Raw genomic sequence first — 26254 nt, 5'->3', positions numbered from 1 at the left:
CATGAAAAAGATGTGATTATGTTTAAAACCTGATGAGGAATTGGTAGAGGAGAGAAGACTGAAGCCACAGCACAAGAGATAATAATGTCCTGGGGAAGAGGATTCCAAAGCACAGGTGGAAAGATTAATATTGGTTGGGAAAAAGGACAACTCTTTCTTTGCAAGAGAAGTTAAAAAAAAAAGTGAATGTAGAAGAAACTAAATCTTGACGGCAGGTAACTCTCACTTAATAGCTTCTTCTCTTTGTGAAGAGTTTACGCATCACTTAAGTAACATGTTAACAATTTAAAACTGGTCTTATTTTCTTGGGCTACCTAGAAAATCTGAATTGTGGAAACGTTATTTTATATAACAGGATAATTTCTTAGTCCTTACAACTTTCTGTATTCAGCATTCCACATTATATTAAAAAGTTTACATTTTCTGTACAAATGAATTTACATTCTAGTGACATTAATGTATATCTCCTATGGAGAGCAGTGAGGAAAAGAATAGCTAAGTGCTTGTTGTTTTAACATTCATGTAGAATAATGATCAAAAACACGTGCTTCATTCTGCTCCTCTGTTTGAAGGTTAAACAAAAAAATGTGCTTCAGAATTAGGCAGACTGAGGTTCAATGACAAGCTCCACTTCTTACTCTTATTTATCAAGTCCCAGTTTTTTCATCCATAAAGCAGGGAAAAAATAATAGTACCAATTTCAAAGGGTTGTGGTAATTATTAAATGAGACAACACATTAAGGCACTGTGAACACTGTCAGCACAAATAATAAAATAATATATAACAATATAAATATCATCATAACTGACTTATTCAACATTGGAAGTTTAAAAATGAATATTGGGCTGGGCACAGTGGTTGATGCCTATAATCCCAGCATTTTGGGAGGCCAAGGCAGGTAGATCACCTGAGGTCAGGAGTTCAATAACAGCCTGCCCAACATGATCAAATGCCATCTCTACTAAAAATACAAAAATTAGCTGGGCGTGATGGCGGGTGCCTGTAATACCAGCTACTGAGGAGGCCGAGACAGAAGAATCGCCTGAACCTGGGAGGCAGAGGCTGCAGTGAGCCGAGATCACATCACTGCATTCCAGCCTGGACAACAAGAGCGAACTCCAGCTCAAAAAAAAAAAAAGAATGAACGTAGGACCAAAAAGGGTAAGAAACTTCAGACACATTTTATAGGTAAAAAAGCGGAACACATTGGTTACAGATTAGAAACAAGGGTGGAGAAAGAAAAGGAGAACACTGCTTGAGTATGAGTAACGTCACAACTTACAAAATATTTTAATTCTTTAAATTCCCAATATAGTCCATACCTCTTTGCCAAGTAGTTCACATACAGTTCTATGATTTTTCAAAGCATCTTGAATTGTCTGGATTTGCATAGAAACTGCTGACAATACAGATTCTTCCAGCCTATTAAATTCATCAAAACAACCCCAGGCGCCACACTTCACCAAACCAACAAATATTCGTCCCATTGACTTCACATCGATGCCCTTAAAAACAACAATAGAAATTACATTCGTTAAAAAACAACTAAAATCTCCATAAGTACTTAATAAAATCTCCATAAGTACTTAATATTTAATGTCACTTACTGATAAGGTAATAATTTCACCCATCTATGCCTCTTTTGCTCATTTTAACATAGAGATTGATTTCAAGGGATAAACAAAATAATTCATGTGAAAGTGTTCTAAAAAGTTTACAGAACAAATACAAGATTTTGTGTTAGTTACTCTTTAAGTCAAAATACAAATTATATACAAAATGTTTTTAAAACTGTCATCCAAAATGAATAGAAGATTTTTCCTTTTGTATTATTCTCCTAGGTAAAACATTTTTCTATAATGTAATGTAAATCTTCATTCACAAAAAATAAAATTATTTGTTTGCCATAGCTCTTAGAAAAGTTTTGGACTACACTGTGTATAACATCTGTCCATTTTACTTGTCAATTTAAACAAATTCTGTCTTCAAGTAATTTAAATATAGTGATTTTTAAGTAGAGTATTTCATATACTAATAGAAACTAATCTAAATATGATAACCCATTCTTATATATTTTGATAATTATTTATTCTACCTCATCACAATTAAAAACTAAGACTTGTCTTCCGAGAAGTCCACCTAAAGCCTTTACTGACTCCGTTTTCCCAGTTCCAGCTGGTCCATAAGGATTTCCTCCAAGTCCCATCTTCATGGCTTGAGTGAGAGTTAGGTAGCACTTGTCTGTCAATGGAGTATAAACCAGTTTGGAAGCATTACCCTATACAAGAACAACACAAAGTCAGAGTATTCATGTTTATTAAACTGTTACAAATATTTATACAGCATGAGATTTTAGTTAAAACACTAAAAATGTAACAAACAGGTTAAAGTTTTTAACACAGAAAAATATCCAAAATTTTTTCTAGTGAAAGAAGCGTTCTAAACACAAACTAAACTCAAACTTATTTTTCAAAAAAGTATTTCATACTATCCTCAATACATTGTTAAGTTTCAAAAACTGTTTTCAAGTTCTTGCTAATGGCACAAAGATATACTTCTAAGGAAAAGAAATCCAAAATTATTATACATTAATTATCCCATTTCATACTTTAAATGTATATAAACTATTTCCTTGACTCTTATGATATCCACAAGTGAGAACTATTTTGGAGGTCACAAAGTGTAATTAACTTGAAAAACTCCCTATGAAACTAATCATTTTAATTTATCCCAAATAATTCTCAAAGTTTCTACTAAACTGTAGGGAAAGCAGATTCCCATTCCAGCTGCATTTACAATGTGTTTTTCCATGATTTAGGTAGATAGATTTGGGTCTCAAATATATTTCCCTTTTGAAAAAGCCAACTGGCAGCTCTCCTAACATAGGCTTATTAACAAAATTGTCAAATCTGTTTGGATGATTGATTCATTATGATGGAAAAAGGCAAGGAAACAGCTGGAATTTTTGAGAACATGTTACATTAGCTAGGTTATTTATCTAAAAATTTTTTCATCTTACAACTAAAAAATATTTAGCAAACATTTCAGCATATTTAAAATTACACTAATTTTTGCCTTGTATAAAGGAGGCACAAACCAAATTGCTTTGAGTGAGACTGTCATTATTCATTTCTCCTTGGATGAACATATGTTTCAAATTGTATATAAATGCAATTCCAAGAAAAGGTACATTTTTGAGAATTCAATATAACACTAGCAATATTTTAACTTTTTTGTATGTTGTTACATTCAAAAGAATGTTTCATTTTTTTCTTATGTGACACCTTTCTAATTCTGATTAAACAAGACAATAATAAAAAATATTACTGAAAAATTACTACTTAAATAAAAAATATTTCTACCAATAACAAATTTCCTTTAAAGTAAATAATTTCTAATATGAAATATAAAACACTGCCACAGGTCATACCTGATATTCGTAAGTATACTGAAATTCAGAATCCACCATTTGAACACAACATGTGTGATCACTGTTCATGTAGAATCTAAGTTGTTTTTTCCAAGCCCAGTCCTCAGTTGTGTGAACCTGAATTTGGTTTAACTGTTTTACCACATCAATATTATGGATAATGTCAAGAATTAGCGCTTTAAGTTTAAGCTCGAGGATGCCCGATTCTAGGCACAAATAAAAATAGTAACAGTTGGAGAAAATGTTAGCCTGTGATTTATATAATTTATGATTATGTGTACAGGTGATTTCTCAATGAATTTAAATAGTAATTTCATGACACATATGAATGGTATAGTAATACAAATCATGTAAGCCAAAAAAAGTCAAATGTACCAGTAAGCAAGAAATAAGAATCTTGAGTATAAAAATTAAGGTATCAAAATTCCAAGAGAAAGAAGTTTTAGGTCCTTATTCAAGGGAGTAAGCACACTCCATTCTGCTTCTTCCTCAGAATGCAGGCATAAAAACCTGGACAGCATGTATTGAACTGCTATTTAGAACTCTGAAGAGTAGCAGGCAAATTGAGGAAGATGATAATTAGAAATGACACCAAACCAATGGTGGTGTTTTTTTCCCCGCTTTTTCATCTTTTTTCCCTGCTTCTAGCAACCCTAGGATCATACACAATGCAGCCAGAAACCCAAATTGGTATAGGCAGAGCTCCAGAAGAATACCTCTAGCTCAGGCTTAGAAGGAAAGGGGTCTTCTGCTAGCTATCACAGCGGCAGCTGGGACCCAGAAGTCCTCAAGACTCTCAGGGAAGTAAACCTTCCTCTGAAATCAGAGGAGCTGTGATCCCAACAGAGTAGGTTAACCCAAATTGCACAAAAGTGTGCAAGAAAATAAAGTTCATGAACCCCAGTTTTCTGGCCAGAGAAACAAAAAAGGCCAAGGGAACCATAAAATGCTAAGAAGATCATGGAGAAGAAGGAGATTAAAAAAAATAACACCATAAACTTGTTTATGAACTCCTGGACTCATTCCCAAGCTGTGGTGCATGAATAGATTTCATTCTAATCAGAAACCAAATACTTTGGAATTGGCTACTAGGGAACACACGGGGGACAGACTGAAATCGCACTGCAAAGATATGAAAACAGACTGAAACCAGAACCACAACCCACAGAAAGCTAGCTAGAACTTGCAGCCAGAACCCAACAGGATTAGCTGCTAAAACAAAAATATCAACATTCTCCAGAGGATTTAAACAAAACCCAAACCCTCATAACGTAATATTCAAAATGTCCATAATACCATCCAAAATTATTCAATATGCAAAGAACCAAGAAAATCTCAATTCACACAAGAAAAGGCAATCAGTCATTACCAGTACCTAGATTAGACAGATGTTGAGATTATCTGCAAAAGACTTTAAAGTACTGTTACTGCCAGGCAAAGTGGCTTATGCCTGTAATCCCAACACTTTGAGAGGCCGAGGTGGGAGAACTGCCTGAGCCCAGGAGTTTGAAGCCAGCCCGGGCAACATGGCAAAACCCTGTCTCTACAAAAAATAAAAAAGTCAGCCAGTCATGGTGGCACGTTTCTGTAATCCCAGTTACCCAGGAGGCTGAGGTGGGAGGATTGCTTGAGCCCAGGAAGCCAAGGCCGCAGTTAGCCACAATCTCACCACTGCACTCCAGCCTGGACAACAGAGCAGGAACCTGTCCCCCACCCTCCCCAAAAAGAGACTTTAAATCCCTATTATAAAAGTGCTCTAAGAAGTACAAAAAGTAAAAGGTGAACACTTTGGAAACAAGTGGAAAGACAGAATACCTTAGCAAAGAAATAAAAAAAATAACTAAATAGAAATTTTTAAACTGAAAAATACTAAATTTTTAATTATTTTAAAAATCGTTAAAGGACTTAATATTAAAATGGAAATAATAAAGGGAAGAGTCAATAATCCTGAAGACAGGGCAGTGGAAATTGTGCAGGCTAATAAACAGAAAAAATTTTTTTAAAAAAGCAGCACCTCCGAGACCCAAGCCCGTGCCAACAGGTCTAACATTCCTGTCATGGAAGGGTAGGAGAAAGAATGTAATACAGAAAACATCTGAAGAAAGAAGAGCTAAAATCTTCCCATATTTTGGTGAAAAACAAATGTACAGATTGAAACTGAGACAAGCCCAAATAGAATAAATGCAAAGGTGTGTCCATATCATAACCAACCTACTGAAACTAAAGAATATGATAAAGTCTTAAATGTTGCCAGAAAAAATGGTAATGTCCTACTTATAGAAGAATAACAAATGAAATGACTGTGGATTCCTCATCAGAAAACACATAGGTCAGAAGGAAGTAGAACACTTTAAAACGGTGAAAGAAAAGAATTGTTAACCCGTATAGCCAGTGGAAACTTCCTCAGAAATAAAGGTAAAATAAGACATTCTTGGATCAAGGAAATCTATGTGAATTCACAGACAACGCACCTACTCCAAAAGAAAAACTAGAAGTTCTTTGGAAAATGACACAAGAAGGAAACCTGGAACACTGGGAAAGAAGAAGGGCACAGAAATGGTAAACACCTAGTTATATATGAAAGATTGAGGTTCTCCTCCTGAGTCTTTTCAAATATCTTTGATGGTTAAAAGCAAATTTATAACATAATCTTATGGAGTTTTCAGTGTAGGTAGATGTAAAATATTAAGACAACTACAATATTAAAAGGAGAGGATAAAGAAGCCGATATGGTAGTAAGGTTTCTGTATTCTATTTAAATTAGTAAATTGCTGATTCAAAGTAGAATATAAAAATTTAAGCATATATATTTTAATCTTCAAGTAATCACCAACATATACAGTCAAAAACACAACAGGTAAATTAGTATAGAATACCAAAAAAATCACCCAAAAGCAGGCAGAAAAGGACTATTTTTTTCCATACCAGTATTCCCTGGATCCTCAGAACTTGTATTAATGTTAGTATATTGCTCTAACTTATTCACCAGTTGTGTTTCAATCTGATGAAGAGTATGGTCTCTAATAGCATTTTCTATATCTTCGGTGAATTTAATCTGCTCTGCCAAGCACAATATCTATTGAATAAAGAGAAAAATTACTTTTAAAAGGAGAATTTACTTAGAAATATTTTATAAATTTAAAGAAAGATACCTTTTTCCAAACTGCCAACTGTATATTGGATCTCTCCATCTTAATGTCATAATGGAACCTCAAATATTAGTAGAGTAATACAATATCAGAAAAAGCATTGTGTGATGCGGCCAAGCCTACTTCACAGAACTCATTTCAGACTGTACTCTACTTCAGGCCTATTTTTCTGGTCCTAGAACCCATTATGCTTATTGTCACCTCAAGGCCTTTGCATTTTCTTCCCCTCTTTTTGGAAATGGCTTCTTTTCAATCAGTAGACCACAAAGATATCAAAGCACGATGCATTCTAATTAATAAAAGGCCAATCTTCAGCATTTCAAAATAATTTCTTAGTATACTACTAAAGTTTACAATAGCAAAATTCCAATGTTCTTTTAAGATCTGTCTTGGCCAGGCATGGTGGCTCATGCCTCTAATTCCAGTACTTTGAAAGGCTGGCATGGGTAGATCACTTGAGGCCAGGAGTTCAAGAATAGCCTCGTCAACATGGAGAAACCCCGTCTCTACTAAAAAATACAAAAATTAGCCAGGTATGGTGGCACACGCCTGTAATTGCAGCTACTTGGGAGGCTGAAGCAAGAGAATAGCTTTGGCCTGCAAGGCGGGGTTGCAGTGAGCCAAGATGGCACCACTGCATTCTTATTCCAACTTAAAACATTCTGTAAATACTATATTATGGTTATTTTATGGAAGAGAAAGCCAATTAGTAATACTTCTAAGCAAGGTCAAGGCCAAACTTTGTGGTATGAAACTCATCAGTTTCTTTAATCAGGTCTATGATGAGGCATTTAAGGAGAACCAAATCTGCTTTTGAGAAAGAGACTTTGCGCTTTGATTTTCATATAAAAATGCTCATTTGGCACCTCCAAGCCTGATCCCAGGCAATACTACTGAATTTCTGTATTATAAATGAGTATCAGTAAACTTAATTTTTCACAGTCTGCTACCTAATTTCTGTGAATGACTAGCAGAAGTTATAGTCAAGTTACAGTCTTGGGTTATAAAATCACATTACTGCCAAGACAGCTGGATGGGCACTAGTATCATTCATTACCTAAAATGTAAGACAACTAAAGGCGCTCTGCAAACATTATAAAATAACCTTTAAAATGACTTGACAAGTAGGTACTTGAAGGTCAAGTAAGTAATGGAAGTGTCAAAATGTACTGCTCAGGATAACTGGCAAAGATTAGCATTTAAAGCAAAGTCAGAGTCTCTCCACTTTCCCACGCTGCTTCCTTCCCAGACCAGAAAGTGTCCTCTCTACCATTATTTCAAGTCCTTACAAAAAAAGTAATTTAATTATCAGTACATAATAACCGATTATGCTACTTAGTCCCCTTATGTAAATACTTTTGAGGGCAATATTTGTTAGCATTAACTGCTAATAAACTAGAATTCTTTATTTTAGCAGATAATGAGTTATTTACATTTTTAACAGTTCACACTTTTACTTGACTGCTCAAGGGCCTGGAATTAAGTTGCAGGCTGAAATCCAACAACTGTCTTTAGCCCATTATCTCCCACTCTACTCCTGACACAACTGTCATTTGCCTAACCCAAATATTATACAATGTTGCTTTTGTAGATTGTTCATACTATGTCTTCTATTCTAAGTTGATTTATAAATCCTATCTGGAACTTGAGGGAGTACCAGGAAACATTTTTAGTGGCAAGAAGGCAGTCTACTCTGGTTCTGCAAGGGCTTTGGTTACTCAGTGATGATTACTTGTATTTTTCTCTAACAACTTGAGCTTTTTTTTTTTAAACACATTTCAGTTTGCCTTAAAATGCTAAAAGATACAAATGCTATGTGTGTGGAAATGGTTCCGAATGCAAACTGTTTCAAGTTTCCATAGTTTAAGAAAACCAACATAAAAACTTGTTCCAAGAGCCACTACATTTTTTTTATTTGAAAATCAAATAACTTTGAGCGCTGCTGGGTAGGTTTTTCTGTGAGAAATCGTGAAACATCCCAATGTCTACCTTCCACAGTCGCTAAGAACTAAAGTTCCTGATGACCTACACCTGTAACATTAGTCAGGCCCAACTATTAAACAATGCAGCATGTTTAACGCAAGTCTTAGTGCTACATTTTGATATAGACTGGGACAAATTTTGTAAGCTAGATATCTAGTATCCAGTGTTCAGGGATGAACTCCTATGAACCCTGAGCTGCAGCAATCTCTCTAACTCACCATGTGACCTCAATCTCAAATTCCCTGTCAATATTACAGTTTAGTGCTGTGAGTATTTCAGATTTACACTAATACCTGCTAAGTTCTGCCAGCTCCAATGCTTAGAGGATCCCATGGGAGGGGTGGACGGGTAGGGACAGCAGCGTGATAGATCCTGTGCCTCTCCATCAATGATGGACTAATCATCTGGAACCAGGAAGCTATTAGATGCCTGACTCCCTCCCCTCGATCCTACCCGCCACTGGCCTAGGTTGCTTCAATCTCAATTCATCCCCCACATTTTACAGCTGAAGGAACCGAGACTCAGAAGTTAAGCAATTTGCCTATTAACTGTTAGATAAAGGGAGAAAACAGATGCAATGTATCGAAGCCTCCCGGCTTCTAAGTCCGGGATCTTTCCATGTCCGATTTCTATGTAACTTCTACAGGTAAGCCCCCTTACCTGTGAAGGGAACAGAGATGGGTCAACTGCACCTTGAGAACTTCGCCCAGTCGTAACACATTCCTTCAACAACTGTTTCAAAGTCTCCTTCATTTCCAAGGCCAAATCATTCAACCATGACTGAAAAAGAAATTGGAAAATAATATATACAAGATATAAAATAAATATACAATCTACTGACTGACTCAATTATTTTATTTCAGGAGGGGGTATTATACTTTCTTATTGATCATTACACTCCCAAAATGTGTTATAGGCATGCAATTCTTTATTTTCTTATCAAACAGTTTAAATAAATTGAAGAAAACAATTTTTTTCAGCTCTTAGGATGATGAGTGTGAGAACTCATAAATCTGTGGCTAACATTACCATGACTGTATCTATACAAACCAATATAATATGAGCATTTAAAAACCGACCCTTCAGTTCATCATTATAACAAAACAAACCAGATAGTTTGGCCAATAAATCAGGGTCAAAATGGCTGGCTAAGTTCTCTGGCTCATCCTATCCTGGTAATCTCATATTCATAAAGTTGTAACCATAGGAAAGTATTGCTTCATCAGGATGAAATGCATTATTTGGGAGGTGGGGGACACTCAGGTTGCTTCAACAAAACTAATTTTGTTTCAAAGTGTATTTTTGTTTCAAAGTGTAATGCATCTTTCTACTCACTTGATTATGATAAAATAAAAGTTAAAATAACAACGATGATTGATAGAAACACAATGAATATTTATGAATCACTTCTTAACCTTAAAAACATGTCATTGTAATAAAAAAGCAAAAGCTGTAATCTGAGCCTTTCATCATTGCATCTTTAAATAACTGAGTTCCAGCTTTTTTTTTTCATCTGCAGAGCATTTTCCAGTATTGAAAATAGCATCAAAATTCACTGAAGCTACAAAGTGAGAATTTGCCTCTCAGTGCATGGCAAAAGAGACATATACTCTGCTAATCATCATAAAGCTTCCAGAGTTTCAACTTTTCCTTTGCTGGTATACCTGCTCTAGCCCAGTTGCTAAAATTTAAGCTCTCTCTCTGTACTTTCAACAAAACTACAAGAGAGGAAAAAAAAAAACTCTCAACCAAACATGGTTAGCAAATCTCCCAGGTTTTCAATCAACTGATTTATATACTCAATATCCAATAAAATGTTGAAGCCTAACCAGGAATAAACATTTTGCTAGACTGCATGGACATGCACATGATAATACATGGGCCCTGACTTCCAGTTGGAAGGTAATTTGAAACTGAAAAATTACAATTCCATGTGATACAGCCTATTGCAGTTAGTTTTAGCTACATTCCTGTGATAGGTCTTCAATCAGTTTACTTCCAGCCCTGCAGAGGCAGTCAATCGATAGCTGTATGCTTACTTCTTCACCCAAACCATCTTACACAAATCCATATTTTAAAGAGCAAAGACAACTAAAATTTCTTGAGTACCATGTTCCAAGCACTTAGTGTACTTAAAGCCAATTATCTCATTCAATTTTTAATTGAAAGTTTTTGCAACAATTACAGGTTGAACATCCCTCACCCAAAAATCTGAAATCCAAAATCCCTTTTGGAGCTTGACGTGATGGTCAAAGGAAATGCTTATTGGACCATTCTGGATTTTCATGTGAGGGATGCTGAACTGACATGATGCAAATATTCCAAAATCTAACCAAATTTGAAATCTGAAACACTTCTGGCCCCAAACACTTTGGATAAGAGATACTCCACCTGTATTCAGATGATCATTTTACTGATTAGAAAACCAACACTCGGGCGGGGCGCGGTGGCTCACGCCTATAATCCCAGCACTTTAGGAGGCCGAGGTGGGCGGATCATGAGGTCAAGAAATCAAGACCATCCTGACCAACATGGCAAAACCCTGTCTCTGCTAAAATACAAAAAAAAATTAGCTGGGTGTCGAGATTGCAGTAAGCCATAATCATCGCACTACGTTCCAAGCCCTTGGTGACAGAGTGAGACCCTGTTTCAAAAAAACAGGAAGAAAACCAATACTCTAAGTCACGTAGCTAATAAGTATGGAGCTAAGATTGATATCTAAGTTTTTTTACTCCAAGGCCAAGGTTCTTTTCATAATTACATAAAATCCATATTCTTTTTAATATCAAAACACTCTCAAACTAACATTTTTTTTAAGATACAAACTGAGTTTCCTGAAATGCCTAAATTAACCAACTTTATCTTCTAAATTGACCAAATTATTTGAGAAACAAAGTTCATATATAGTTAACTCTTTTTGTTTTCCTATTTGAAAAAGAATCACTTACCTCTACATTATTTGATATAAGAACTTTATTTTTAAAAGGTACTACTTCTCCCTCTAAAGATTTCATTGCAGTTATATGTTTTGATTCCTCATCAAAGCAGACACTGCTAATACCTGAAATATAAAAGCAACAATTTAAAGGCAAAAGGATTAAAGACATAATTATTAGATACAATATATGTGTGTCACAGTGTTAATATATACCCTAAAACACATATTGTAATTGAATTAAAATATATGCCCCATAAAATATAGTGCTCCTAGTGTTTAAATGTCCTATTGAGGGGGAAAAAAATCACTTTCCTGATCAATATTCTTATTGTTTATCTGAAATATTTCTTATCAATATCTAACTGTATATGGCCACTGGCCAAATTTGTGAATGTTTATATATATATATATATATATTTATATATTTGTTTATTCAGTCCTACCATTTTCCAGAAAAAATAATTAGGCAACCTAATCAACTAGTGCATACCAATCAGTAAGAATTGTCCTAACTCACATTCTTGCAAGAGTGAAAAATATTACAAGCTCTTTGGAAAATGATTTGACAGTTTCTAAAAGTTAAACATATACTTACTATATAATTTAGCAATTCCAAAACTAGGTGTTTGTCCACTACAAGTAAAACGTGTGTTTACGAAAAGACTTGTGCGGATGTTTATAACAGCTTTATTCCTAACAGACAAAGACTGGAAAGAACCCAAATGCCCACGAACAGGTAAATTTGTTGAAGGCAACTAAGACTTCCCCTTCCCCCAAATCTTCATATCACTTTATAGCATATAAAAAACTTGAACATACAATCTCATTGTGATCTTCACAAAAGAAACGATATTATTATTTGCAATATAAAGAGAAAAACTAAATTTCTGAGAGGTAACTTGATAACTGATTGCTAAATAATAGGGATATTGGTTGAATACAAGCCTTCTGATTCCTAGAGTTTTATTTTACTACCTCCAATCGCCCAAATCATAGTTACAAATATAAGCATCCTAAAGCTTCAGATACACAGGAACTGATAAATATTTCTGTATAGGACCAGAGAGCAATTTTAAGTCTATGGACCATATGGTCAGTGTCAACTACAACTCTGCATTCATAGCATGAAAGCAACTACAGAAAACTACTGTGCAGAATTATGTTTCAACAAAATTTTATTTAAAAAACAAAAAGCAGTAAGCTAGATTTGGCCCATGGGTTATATTTTGCTGATCCTGACTATTAGTTAAAATGACGAAAATTATTGTACTTCAAAAATTTACTTTGAAAAATACAGCTCTTTTCTATAGAGCATTTTACAGAAGCATTCATTTGCTTGGTCTTTCCAAGCAAATCAAGTATTTTAAGAAAATAATACTCATTATTTTGGTAATAAACCTATTTCATTTGCCACTAATTAGTATCCCATTGAAGTGACTTGACTGCACAACGTAAAAGCATTTGATATTACACTTTCCCCCCATGTAATCTCACCTGTTTCCATAGCTTAACTATTATTTCTATATGAATGACTCCCAATCCTACATTCACACCTAGGTCTCTTCACTGACAATAACTGCCTATGGAGCATCTCCACCTGGATGTCATTTAGGAGACCTTAAATTCAATAGTGAAGAGGCATATTCTCCTTCACTCCAGGCCTTTGCACAACCTATTCCCACTGCCAACCCACCTTTTTTCTAACTAAGGCCTACATGTTTTTCAGATATCACCCTAGATGTCACTTACTTCATAATGCCCTAAAACTGAGCTAAACTCAAGCCTGTAATCCCAGCACTTTGGGAGGCTGAGGTGGGTGGATCACGAGGTCAAGAGATCGAGACCATCCTGGTCAACATGGTGAAACCCCGTCTCTACTAAAAATACAAAAATTAGCTGGGCATGGTGGCGCGTGCCTGTAATCCCAGCTGCTCAGGAGGCTGAGGCAGGAGAATTGCCTGAACCCAGGAGGCAGAGGTTGCAGTGAGCCGAGATCACGCCATTGCACTCCAGTCTGGGTAAAAAGAGTGAAACTCCATCTCAAAAAAAAAAAAAAAAAAGAACTGAGCTAAATGCCCACAGATGCAGCTATATCACCACATACTTATGCCAATCACCAGAATTATCATACTATGTTTGTCAGCTTACAACCTTGTCCCTCCCATTAAACTGTATCTTCTCTGGGCATAGAAACTATATTTGGGTTTATGAACTGACTACAGTATTCAGTAGTCTACCCAAGAGTATAACATGGCAGAGAGTCAGAACTCAATAAATATCTGTTAAATAAATGTTGAATCCTACCAGCAAAAAGCTTCTTAAGGTGAGACTGAATCACTGATGGGTTAGTGGATTGGCCCAATATTTCCAATAAGTCATCATCACCAATAAAATAAAATCGTGGGAATGCTGAGCGTTTTTCCTAGTAAAAATAGAAACAAAAAAATAGCATTCTTTTGTCAAATAATTAAGATATCAAGTACTTCACAATTTATTATATATTTTTGCTTAAAAAACATGCCTCCAAAAATTCATTTAATGATTTCTGACATCTTTGAAGCTGATCAAGTATTGTCAGTAGAGCATTTCTGATGCCGGCGTGAGTAGTTAAGGTTGTGACTCTACTGTCTTTCTTGATATCAGTCATTATTGATCTACAAAAGAAAAAAAGTATCATCACATCTATTTTCATTATTTGGGGGGTAAGAGAAGGAGATTAAGCCTTTTTTACCTGCTTAAAACAAAGTAGAGGTAACACTATTATAATAGTATTATACCTCTAGAAATGTTAAAAATTAATATCATGTTACCATTTTTAACTTCCCATATTATAAGTTATCTTATATATTTCATTTGCTAAGCTAATATTAAGCCCTACCTCATAGAGTTAATGGCTGAGTGACAGCAAAAGACATCAAATAATTTTTAGAAATATTTAAATAAAATTGTGATAAATGTTAAGAAGGAAAAGTAAACTGTTAAAATGGCTATTAGGGCAACCCATAACTTAGGACTTCTTTAAGGAAGTAATTTAAATTGATATATAGATGAAGAATAAAAAGTAAGTAAGTAGAAGAAGTTTCTGGCGAAGATTCTGGGAAAACGATAGGTATGTCTGAAAAACCAAAAGCTAGAGTCACCAAAGCAAAACAGAGAGCAGCACAAGGAAAGGACAGAGAAACGAACAAGGAGCAGATCATGCTTTATCCCTAGCACAATGAGAAACTAAAGTTTTATTTTAGAGGAGTAAAACAAAGTGCTGAACCCGCATTTTTAAACAGTTAATCCGGATGCTGCACGAAAAACTGATAGTCAAGAGCAAGTCAGAAGGTTAATGTGGCTAGTCTAAGAAAGAGATACAGAACTTTAGGATAGAAAAGAAGCACACACATCCTTCTATAACGGTGTGTGGTTCAAGACACACTAAGCAGGTTAGAATCCACAAAATTTGGCCACTTAATGTATGTAAAAGCGGAAGAAGGAGATATCTAAGTTATCCATCATGTCTCTGCTTTCAGCAATTAGGTTCGGCCATTTATGGAAACAGGAATCAGGAAGAAGAAAGATTTGTTGGAAAGGAACTGGAAAGTTAAGCTCATGACTTCAGTTTTAGCCTTCGGTTTGAGGATGTTTGGTAGACTTGGAGCTCAGAAGAGAAATATGGGCTATATTTGTAAAGGTGAACAGACCTCAGCACAGACAAGAGAACTGATGCTGACAGTAATTAAGATTACCTGAGAATGGCCGGGCGTGGTGGCTCACGCCTGTAATCCCAACACTTTGGGAAGCCAAGGCGGGTGATCAGGAGGTCAAGAGATCGAGACCATCCTGGTCAACATGGTGAAACCCCATCTCTACTAAAAATACAAAAAATTAGCTGGGCATGGTGGCGCGTGCCTGTAATCCCAGCTACTCAGGAGGCTGAGGCAGGAGAATTGCCTGAACCCAGGAGGCGGAGACTGCGGTGAGCCGAGATCGCACCATTGCACTCCAGCCTGGGTAACAAGAGCGAAACTCCGTCTCAAAAAAAAAAAAAAAAGAAAAAAAGATGACCTGAGAATACACAGAGAAAACAATCAAAGGCTGAGGCCTGGAGAATGACTACATCTAAAGGGTTGAAGATAGCTAAGTACTAGGAACTAGGTATAGAACCAGAGAGACAGTCAGAAAACCGAGACAGCACAGTATCACAAAAGCCAACAGAAGAGACTTTCCAAGGAAGAAGAAATGCTAAACTCTATTAAATACTAATGAGAGATAAAGTAAAATAAGAAATGAAAAATGCCATTTGAATTTAAAACAGGAAAATAATTGGTAATTTTAGGAAGTACGTATTATTAGGTAGAGTGCTAATAACAGAGACCACACCTTTATGGTTGAATAAGAGGAAGAGCTTCTCAAAAGGATCTAGTAAAGGAAGGTACAAGTAATTTGCTTGTATTACTCCACAATATGAATTAATTTTTTAGAATACCAATGTCTACGTCTTACACTGTTGTACTGACCTAAAATCTTCATCAACTCTGTTGAAGCGTGTCTGTTCTTTTGGCAATGCTCCACGGCCAAAAATGGGTTCCAAATACACCCACTTTCTCTGAATATGATTTAAATTCTGCAGGTACTCATCCAAATCTGCAAGTTTTCTTTCCCAAATTGACACTTTATCTTCAAATCCTTTATAATAAGGAGAATCCTTTAAGGACTGAAGAAGGCATCTATTATCTCCAACCTGATTTACTACGTCTTTCCAGTCCTTAATCAGCTTCATAGTTCGACTTTGGCTGTCTTCATAATCAATTAATGTAAACACTGCTCCAACTCCCCAAAGATCAAGTTCACGTAAAGCTTCTCTGATTGTAACTTCACCTTGTGCCCGACTATTCAAATCCTATTTAACACAAAATATCCATGTTTATTACCTCAACATTAATTATCACATAAGCAAATAATAGAAAAGTACATTATGAAAAATATATTTTATCTGGCTTTTCACCATAAGGCAAAAAAAAAAAAAAAAAAAAGTTAAGTGGCTCTATTTTACATGCAACCCAAGAGAATTACTGGCTATTTTATCAAAGCATGTAAGATACTAAGTACCCTGGTTCACATGGTCAAAGCAGACACAAAGTTCTGCCTTATCCTTTTAACTTCTCCAAAAGAAAAGCAAAAAAGTAAAGCATCCATCCCAAAAGACAAAACTAGTTTGGCTTACTTAAAGTTTTATAGACCAAAAGGCCAATATTTTGAACAAAAGAAATTCAGAAATTACATCGTTATCTTATTGTAGATTCTGATACATCGAAAATGATTAACAATCAGAGCTATCTTCTGCAAGAGTCATGCTTCAAAACTTCTCAAGATTATTTTAAAACATTCCAGGGTTATTAACAAACACAAAGGTTTATTTTTTTGATAGGAAATAAAATGATCTGACATCAACAGTCCTTATTTTTGAATGGCCACAAGGCAACACTAAGTCTGTCGCTTCTAATGGAATTATGACCACTTTTACTTTTACCTGAGACCTTTTCTAAACCTGATTAGCAAACTGATTCTTGGTATAACTCTCTGGATTTCTGTTTTCCCTAGCTTCTATTTGCAACACACCACATAGTTTTTAATGTATCTTATGTAAAATGATTTGTGTTTATTCACTTTTTGATTGAAGCTGATTCCCTTCTTAAAGGAAGAGTTTTTTTGTACTTAAACTAAATAGGAAGCAGAATTGTATATTTAAAAGGCCACACTTGAGGGATATTTATAAAAGTGATCCATACTTTAAGGTCTGCAGCTTTGGCTACGATCCTATCAGCCACTCTGAGCAAATCACCAAACAGTAGTTTCTCTAGACTAGTCCCCCTGGGAAGTCCAAGGAGACGAAAAAGGTCAAGCCAGTGATCTGGAGAAAGGTGCTCCCCTCTCACGTATTTCAAGATAGGAATTACATTCTGTTAAGAAAGAAAAGAAAAAGGCATATGTATACATAACATACATACACACATATAAGCAAAATGCAAATTTGTATTTACTTTTATGCTTATTAGTTACCAAATTTTAATTACTCCATTTTCTTGTTTAATCATCTTAAAATCATATTCTCAAACAGAGTTGTATAAAACTTTTTATTAAATGTTGCTATGGATACACACAAATTATTCTTTGTAGTTTAATATATTTTAAAACATGACATACACTATTTCTATTTTTATTATTTTAGAATAGAACCCATGTTGGACTGGAATGTATAAACGCTATTTTTTTACTTTAACCATAAATTTCTTAGCTTATAACTTCTTTCTCATTGGTAGCAGAAGTAGCAATAATTTCTAGGGTTTACTCTTTATTTCCTATTTTCTTCATGAAATGGAATAATTTAGCTGAAAAACATGTAAAGTAAAATTATATAGTTCAGTCACTACATAAGAGAAAGATATAGGAAAGCTCCAAGCATCGTTTTTAATTAACAAAATAAGGAAAACAATCTCACTTTATATTTGTCAACCTCTGATTGTAATTTTACTGTCATCGCTGAATGTTCTTCGACATTCCTTAATCTGTCATGCCAGTTCATCAAAAATTCCTCAAACAGGTAAGTCTTACTCCTATAAACATACCAAAAACACATCACAAAGTTTATAGCCAAAAATAAAACCACCAAATTATTAGTCTAAATATTGTTTCTGAATCAAACCGAAAAGTGATCCAATCTTCATTGGCCATTTCCTGAAATCCTTGTTGAAACTCTTCATAAAAGGCCCAAATTTGTGCACAGCTCTCAATATCTTTAGAGATGCTACACGCCAGAGAGAAATTAGGCTCTTCTAGTCTAAAATGACGGCAGTCATCACTATAGAAACAAATATTGAAATACTATATTTTAAAAACAAATATTGATACTGTTAAGTATCATTAAGTTATTTAATTGCATTCTTTGTATGTGTGTACACACACACACGTGTATGTTTAATAATGGAAACAATAAGAAACTACCTATTTAATATGAGAATTGTATTTTACCTACTCATATATGAACTCTATAAATTGATTAATATATGTTTTTTCCAAAGAAGTCAAAATTGAGTTAGTAATACAGAGGAATTTATAGGTATATAATACATATCATATGTAAGTATTTGAGATTGTATAAATCTACAGACTAATCTGAGAAAAAAATATTCTTCTCAGTTGAAAGGGCAAGCTTCTAGAGTATAAGACATCCTTCATCTAATCAGTATAATGCCATTTAGTAATTGCGGTAACAAAACCTCCACTCACTTATGAAAGCATGTACTTGAACAGAACAAACCGAAAGCAGTGCTCAGATTTAATACTTTATATTATTATAAGCCAACAACTCAGTTTTTTCTTTGAAGTATTTTATTATTACTTGTTCTGCTAGATTCATTTTTTTTCTCAGAGGCACTAAAAGTAGTTTTTCTGAAAATTATACCTATTTCATTTTTAAATAGAATAAGTTGAAAGAAAGTGACTATTCCAACCCCCTGATATAACTGCTAAATAAATTTAATTTATCTTCTAGGCCTTTCTTGAAATTTGCTTTCTCTTAATATCCTTATATACCACAACTATGACTCCTAAAACAACAGTAAATGAATGCTTATTATTTGCATTTGAAAAGTGATGAAATTTATGAGGAAAGGTATGAAGACAGCAGACATGAGAAAATTACTAGCTTGATATATAAATTGTGGTTTCAAAATGCGCACTATTAGTTTTAAAGAAAAAACATACACCAGCTTTCTTCTTGTGACTTCAAGATCATCAAACTCAATTTTTTTCTCTTTTATTAACTTTGCACTTTTTTCAAGAGTATTATGTTGGCCGGTTTCAATAACATCATCGCCAGGTTTTAGTTGTTCCCAACGAGCTTTAAATTTTTCCAGTTCTTGAAAATAGATCTGAAGACGTGATTTCACATTTCCTTTCATCACTTCAATCTGTAAGACAATAGAGTTTAAATAATTTAATGCAGAATAAAATCTCATTTTGAGTTCACACTTTTCTTTCCAATATTTTCTATTTAAAAGTGAAAAGATATCAATGACCAATGTCAACTTTTCAAGGGATGATTTTATTAATTCCAAGTTCAATAAAATAATTCAGATATAAATTAGACCATAAATTTATAACAAGAGATAACCTTCAAATCACATCATTTAAAAATCATTCATGTGATTAACCGCACCTACGACTACTAACAACAAAGATAAAATAATTTACAAATGTTTGTTTGATGACTGCTGGTTGTTCTGAGCGTAGCTGCGAAATTAAGGAAGGGAGTGCCCAGTCTCCCCGCAGCTCAGGACAGGGCCTAAGGGTAACTTCTGCTCTTTAAAGCATGAGTGCAGTACATATGTGCAACTTCCCAGTTGTGTCTTTAAAAGACAGATGGTGCCATTTTCTCTTTCCCTCTCTCCTGACCCTACTTGGTAGCAACTGAATGTGGTAATAACCCATTCTGAACAATATCCTAGAGATTGGAGACAAATAAGATTGCTGAAACCTGGGACGCAGACAAAGTTACAGAGTGAGGCACCACCATATCAACTTACAGTGTAATGTGAGAGAGAAATGTAAGCTACAATTTTGGGGGTCTCCATTAGAATAGTCAAACTGATATCCTAATAAATTTAGTAATTAAAGAAAACATGAGTTTCAGAAATAAGCTATACATATTACATAAGCAATAAATTCAGTCATAAGACTATAAATAATGTTACACTTCAAAGACACTGGTTTCTTCTTGGTATGATAGGAAGGAAAGAAAAACCATGTGAAAAATCATCATTTATATAAAGTATTTATTATAAAAATAGTCAGGGAGATCAATTTCACCAGACCCATTAAATTCTTATAAACCTGGGCTATGAAAGAGTAAAAGATAAGCATGAAATCTTAAGTGAGAAAAAACTTTCCATTTTAATAAATAACTAAAAGTTCTAACCTGATCTTTAATCATAAGTTGGTGACTTTCCATCATTAATTCAAATTTATCCCACTTAGCTTTCAAATTACTAATTGTTTCTAAACCTCCACCAGCCACAGTTCGTAAAAGTCTGTTTTTGTCTTCAGCTTCTTGAAATAAGGGCAAAATCTAAAGGTTAAAAAAAATAACAACTGTGAATGACAATCTTATTTTAGTAAATCTCTTAAGATGTTATTTATTTTAATTTTTGTTTCATAACTTTATATTTAAATTAAAATTTTTACATTTAAATGATTTGTCAAATTCCTAGATACGCTGATTTGGCAGAAAAAAAAATTCCTGGATATAAACTTCCTGATAGTTATTTTTTATTATACACAAGCTCAAATAAGGCACTCTAACATCAGAGGTTAAAAAAGATAAAGTAGTACTATGAGACTAAATGAAATCCATAAAGATAATACTATAGCTTTCAAAGCAAACTTATTATAAATGTTCCATTCACAAGAAAATGCTGAAGAGAGCTGGGTGTGGTGGCGCGTGCCTGTAGTCCAAGCTACTCAGGAGGCTGAGGCAGGAGAATCACTTGAACCAGGGAGGCAGAGGTTGCCGTCAGCCGAGACCACGCCATTGCACTCCAGCCTGGGTGACAGAGTGAGAATCCTTCCACCACCCAAAAAAAAAAAGCCAAAGAGATTTCTAAAGGAACTAAAATTAGTGATTATGTAAGAACATACGTTAACCAAATTATCCTACTTAGCAGAGAAGAGAAAGTCATCAAAAAAGGTACTTAAGAAACAGACAACTAAAGAAGTAAAATTAAGCTCCTGCATTCAGGGTTTCTAACTGAAACGTCCTAAGCTGTATACAGCTAACAGTTTGTTAAACAGTCTGGGATAAGTTCTTGAGCGCTAACCTGTTGGAATTGCCTCTAAGGCTGTTAAAGCTCTGTAAAACAATAGTATCCTATAATTAATATCTATACTTTCACCATTCGATAAAGCAATAAAATCCATTTAAACATTTTTAAGTATCACTGCATACATAATACAACAGACAACAAAGGAAACTCAACTATAACTCAATTGGCCAGGCCTGGCGGCTCAAATCTGTAATCTTAGCACTTTTGGAGGCTGAGGTGAGAGGATTATGACTAACCTGGGCAACACAGTGAGAACCTCTAAAAAACATGGTGAGAATCTCTAAAAAAAAATTTTTTTTAAGTAGCTGGGCATGGTGGTGCACACCTGTACTCCTAGCTGAGGAGGCTGACGCTTGAGCCCAGGAGTTTGAGGCTGAAGTGAACTATGATTGGACCACCTCAGGAGTTTAATTTTCTACATGTGGACAAAACTCTAATTAGCCTGTAAAACATATCGCAATAGTTTCCTAGTCTACCTACTTCCAGTCCTACCCCTCAAATCCACATATCAACAAAGAGACATACCAAAAGAGAATCACAAATATGTTGCTACATAAAACGTAGCAACAACTCCCCAATGCCCACAGAATATGAGATTCTAAGGTCCTTGATGTGACTCACGTGGAGATTCTGCCTACTCTTTTATTCTCATGGCACTTCCTACCTCACATACTACCTCTTATAATACCTAACTGCTTGCTGTTCCCAGCAAACAACATCAATTTCTCATTTTATCTTTTGTGACACTACAATCTCTTGTCTTTCCTCACACCCCATTCATTTCCTTTACTCCTCCTCCTATGCGTGAACTCTAAATTTTGCAAGGTTCAAGCCTGTTCTTAAAGCCTCTGTTTGTTATCTACCAGTTGGTCTAAGCTAATCCCAAGACTTAAATATCATGGATATGAAGAAGACTGCAAAATTTGTATTTGTAGTTCTTACCTTTACTCTAAATTAATATTCCTCATTCAACTTCTACCAGACTACTAAATCTCCACCACTTCCAAACTCCACGTGCTCCTCTAGTCACCCTTATTTCAGGAAAGGACACCAATACTTTCCCAGCTGCTTAAGTCAAAATCCTAGGAGACATTTTGATTTATCTTTCTCTAACCACGCCCCCCATACATCATCAATCTCTCCAGTTCTATCTCCTCTACTACTACATAATACAAGCTTCCATCATCTCTTGTCTATCATTTTGTAATATCCTACTAACTGGCCTGTCCACAACTATTATCTCCCTTCAATTCATTTTCCCCAGAGCAGCTAGAGTCATCACTTTAAAATCTCAGAGACATTGTGTCATTCCCCCACTTAAAGCCCTCTATAAAGACTTTTTATTACACTCAGAATAAAATACAAACTTCTTATGATTGTCTAAAAGCATCTTCGTAATCTGGCCCTTGCCTCTCTTTCCAATTGCACCTCACACCATTCTCTTCCTTGAATACTATGCTTTCCTGATAATTAACTTCCTTCTATCTATTCCTTAAGTATACCAAGCTCCTTCTCTACCTTAAGATCTTTGTACATGCTATTCGTACTTTTTGGAATGATCTGTCCCCAAAACCCAGAATGGTTGGCTCCTTCTTATCTTTCAGGTCTCAGTTCAAATGTCCTCTCTCTGAGAAGATATCCCATGATCATCCACCCTAAGTAATATCCCCTAGCTGAGTATACTCATCCTCACTTCTCTCTTCTCTCTCTTTTCATTCTCTCTCTCTCTCTCACACACACACACACACATACACGCACACACATGTATGTTCCATGAATATAGAATATGTTCACAGCTGCATCCCCAACTCCTAGTACAATGACTGGAATACATCAGGTGATCCACACATATCCATCAAATGAATAAATAAATGCCTCTGCTAAATGCCACAGCTTATATAACCATCTCTACTTTAGTTAATTCCTTCTACTAGATAGATACATTATTTTATTCACTTAAACCCTTTTTTACACCTTTAAGTCGATCATATACAAGTCTGTAGTTCTTTCCATTGGGGCGCTATATTATTTTATTCATCTTGAAACTCTCTTTATAATTTTAAGTCTGTCACATGGGGGGGCACATAAAAGTTTGTATACTAATTTGAATTATTTCTTTTCATTACTCTAAAAATAACTAAAATCATCTACAATATGTTATAAAACTCTGGCTTCTTTATTCTGGGCTCTAGTCTTCTGGATACTTTTTTAGGAATCTTTACCATTCTCCTTTAGATTTAATTATGAGCTCTTCCATTATGTATGTATGTGTGCATGTGTATTCCTAACTTAGCTGTAACTTCACAGTTTTGCATAAAGTAATAACTCTAAAGGTAACAGGTTTATTGAAGCTTGCTCTGACTCTAAGATGCCACATCATAAAACAGACGGCAAGTACATCTAAAAGCAACACTAAGTATTACTACTACGGTTTCATCACACCAATAGCACATCAAGAGTCTAATCGCGAACTAACCAGTTGAGCCAGATTATTGTGGGCCTCCTTATAATGCTGAGATCATATATTTGTAAATAATGACACAATATTACCTAACTTAAACATTTCTCATGCAGTAAAAAGTAACTTTACTTTGTGATTCTCACCTCTGGCTTTCGTTCTTGTAACTTACTATACCGAAGATTTGCATCACCAATTTCTTCCACGGACTGGGGCATAACTGTTAAGGCTTCCATGGCCTCAGTAACAAATGTATCAATTTCATGTAAATGAGCTGAGTGACAACATTGAAATACAAGAAATGTAATGATTACCATCAAAAATACTAGATTACATACTTTCTAAATCAAAGGGTAGTAGAAGAAATCACTACATGGAATCTAGTAAGTTCTAAATTAGCATTTGCTTTCCTAAAACAAAATTTCAAGATGTGGAATAAGCAAAGAAATTTCATTCTATGAAAGTTTAGTTGTTTCGCATTATATTTAAAAATGTTAAGAAAAGCTTTAAATGCACTTAAATTTTACTGAACATTTTTTGTCTTTTATATAACATACGAAAACATCTCAGTTTAAAAGAAAATGAAGAAACTGTGTTATAAACTACTTTGTCATTTGAGGATATAAGCAGAGATGCATTATATCAAAATCACCTACCTTTCTCAGTTACACATGCAACAATCTGATACTAGCTCAGACTACAAATAATGAAGATGTCTTCATTTTAGACCTCTTAAAGACTGAATATAGACTCTCCTACCTTTTTTCAATTCGTTCAGTTTTGGTTTTTAATGATTGTTGAAATTTACATTGTATAACTATCAAATACATGCTTCTACATATCAAATTAAGTAAAAATAAAAATTAAAATGGTCTTTACCCTGTATGGACTTCTTCAAAGAAAGAACAAGCAGCTCAAATAACTTCTGGATGAGATCGTCAATCACAGTCTTTACAGGGTTGCAATTAATATTTAAGCAATCTACCTTGACAGCACTGAAAAATGTCAATCGACATATTTTGACACAGAAAAGATTAACCAGAAAAAAAGCATCTTATATAATATTACAATGATGTCATGTAAATACACTCAAAAACGTATATCGACAGTAACATGGTGATCTTTAAGCACATTTAGATTTAATTTAGCAAAAATGCCTTCCACATACTATTTTGAAGTTTTTCATTTCATAATGATTTTGTTATGATACTACAATTTTAATCATCCAGAATATCAGCTCCAAAAGAAAGGTGGCACATTATGAATTACTAAAGTATCAAAAGAATATATTTAAATGTTTATGAGCTCCTCTTGTCACAGCATGTAACATACCTATTTAAATATTTATAAAATAAATTTACTATCTTGCAGCCAAAATACAAACAATAAAAATAAGGCAAAATTAATATAGATAGAAAGTAAATTTAGATTATTAAAGCACCAAAACAATAAAATGATGAGATACCATTGTGTCTCATCATTTAATAGATGAGACACCTATTACATTTAAAAAAAATGTAATGAATGGTTAATTTGAATTTTCAATTGTGTGGGAAAACAGAATTCCCAGAACTGTTAGAACATAAAATAATGCAATATTTATAAAGAGCAATGTATATGTCAAGTAATTTTAAATTGGCATATCCTTTGTCTTAACAATTCTACCTCTAGAATTTATCCTAAGGAAAGTTTCAAGGCAAACTCCAAGATTTATATACGAGTATCTTCATGAAAGCACTAACTATTATAGGGAAAAGTTAGAAACAAGGTAAATATAGAAATGGCAAAATAAATAAATTTTTATATATTCATATAATTAAAAATCACATTTTTGAGTGTAGATGATAACATGGCAAAATACCAATGAAATAGTAGTCAATAAAAATAGCAGGATAGGCCAGGCACAGTGGCTCATACCTGTAATCCCAGCACCTTGGGAAGCCAAAGCCGGCAGATCACCTGAGGTCAGGAGTTCAAGACAAGCCTGGCCTACAGAGTGAGGCCCCGTCTCTACTAAAAATATAAAAATTAGCCGAGCTTGGTGGCGCTTGCCTATAATCCCAGTTACTCGAGAGACTGAGGCAGGAGAATCGCTTGAACCTAGGAGGCGGAGGTCACAAGACTCAGGACAGAGTGACATTCTGTCTCAAAAAAAAAAATAGAGGGATATAGTATATTCTACATTTTTAAGTATATATACTAATATGTCCAAAACATCAAATAGGAATTGTCTCTGTACTTTACTATAGTTAAAACAATTTATAAAACAAATTTACTTTTTAATAATCAAAAACAAGGATAAAGTTTTTAGATGAGTAATTATTTCCATTGTAGCCCAATGCAAATTGCAATATTCTAAGTAAGGAAAAGCTGAACCAGACTCACTCATCTGAGGAATACCTCATATTTATCTTAAATCTTACAAA

The 26254-nt window shown here is 34.5% G+C and overlaps 1 protein-coding gene across 8 annotated transcripts in view; it reads right to left on the bottom strand.

Annotated features, from left to right (window-relative positions):
* Positions 1–26254, bottom strand: part of DYNC2H1 (dynein cytoplasmic 2 heavy chain 1) — a 375588-nt gene that overhangs the window by 314449 nt on the left and 34885 nt on the right. For all 8 annotated transcript variants that reach the window (XM_078339343.1, XM_035263991.3, XM_078339345.1 and 5 more), the window contains exons 19-34: positions 24708–24823; positions 23975–24102; positions 20467–20616; positions 19254–19459; positions 18193–18348; positions 17989–18103; positions 17279–17449; positions 16007–16389; positions 14023–14155; positions 13806–13923; positions 11512–11624; positions 9224–9343; positions 6357–6507; positions 3432–3637; positions 2097–2279; positions 1324–1506 (exon numbers count right to left, since the gene is read on the bottom strand). In XM_078339343.1, the coding sequence (XP_078195469.1) occupies positions 1324–1506; positions 2097–2279; positions 3432–3637; positions 6357–6507; positions 9224–9343; positions 11512–11624; positions 13806–13923; positions 14023–14155; positions 16007–16389; positions 17279–17449; positions 17989–18103; positions 18193–18348; positions 19254–19459; positions 20467–20616; positions 23975–24102; positions 24708–24823 (2632 nt within the window). The remainder of the gene's footprint in view (positions 1–1323; positions 1507–2096; positions 2280–3431; positions 3638–6356; positions 6508–9223; positions 9344–11511; positions 11625–13805; positions 13924–14022; positions 14156–16006; positions 16390–17278; positions 17450–17988; positions 18104–18192; positions 18349–19253; positions 19460–20466; positions 20617–23974; positions 24103–24707; positions 24824–26254) is intronic.

This window comes from Callithrix jacchus, chromosome 10, assembly GCF_049354715.1.
Source record: "Callithrix jacchus isolate 240 chromosome 10, calJac240_pri, whole genome shotgun sequence".
In the NCBI taxonomy this organism is placed as follows: Eukaryota; Metazoa; Chordata; class Mammalia; order Primates; family Cebidae; genus Callithrix; species Callithrix jacchus.
This window is presented reverse-complemented; position numbering and strand designations above follow the sequence as displayed.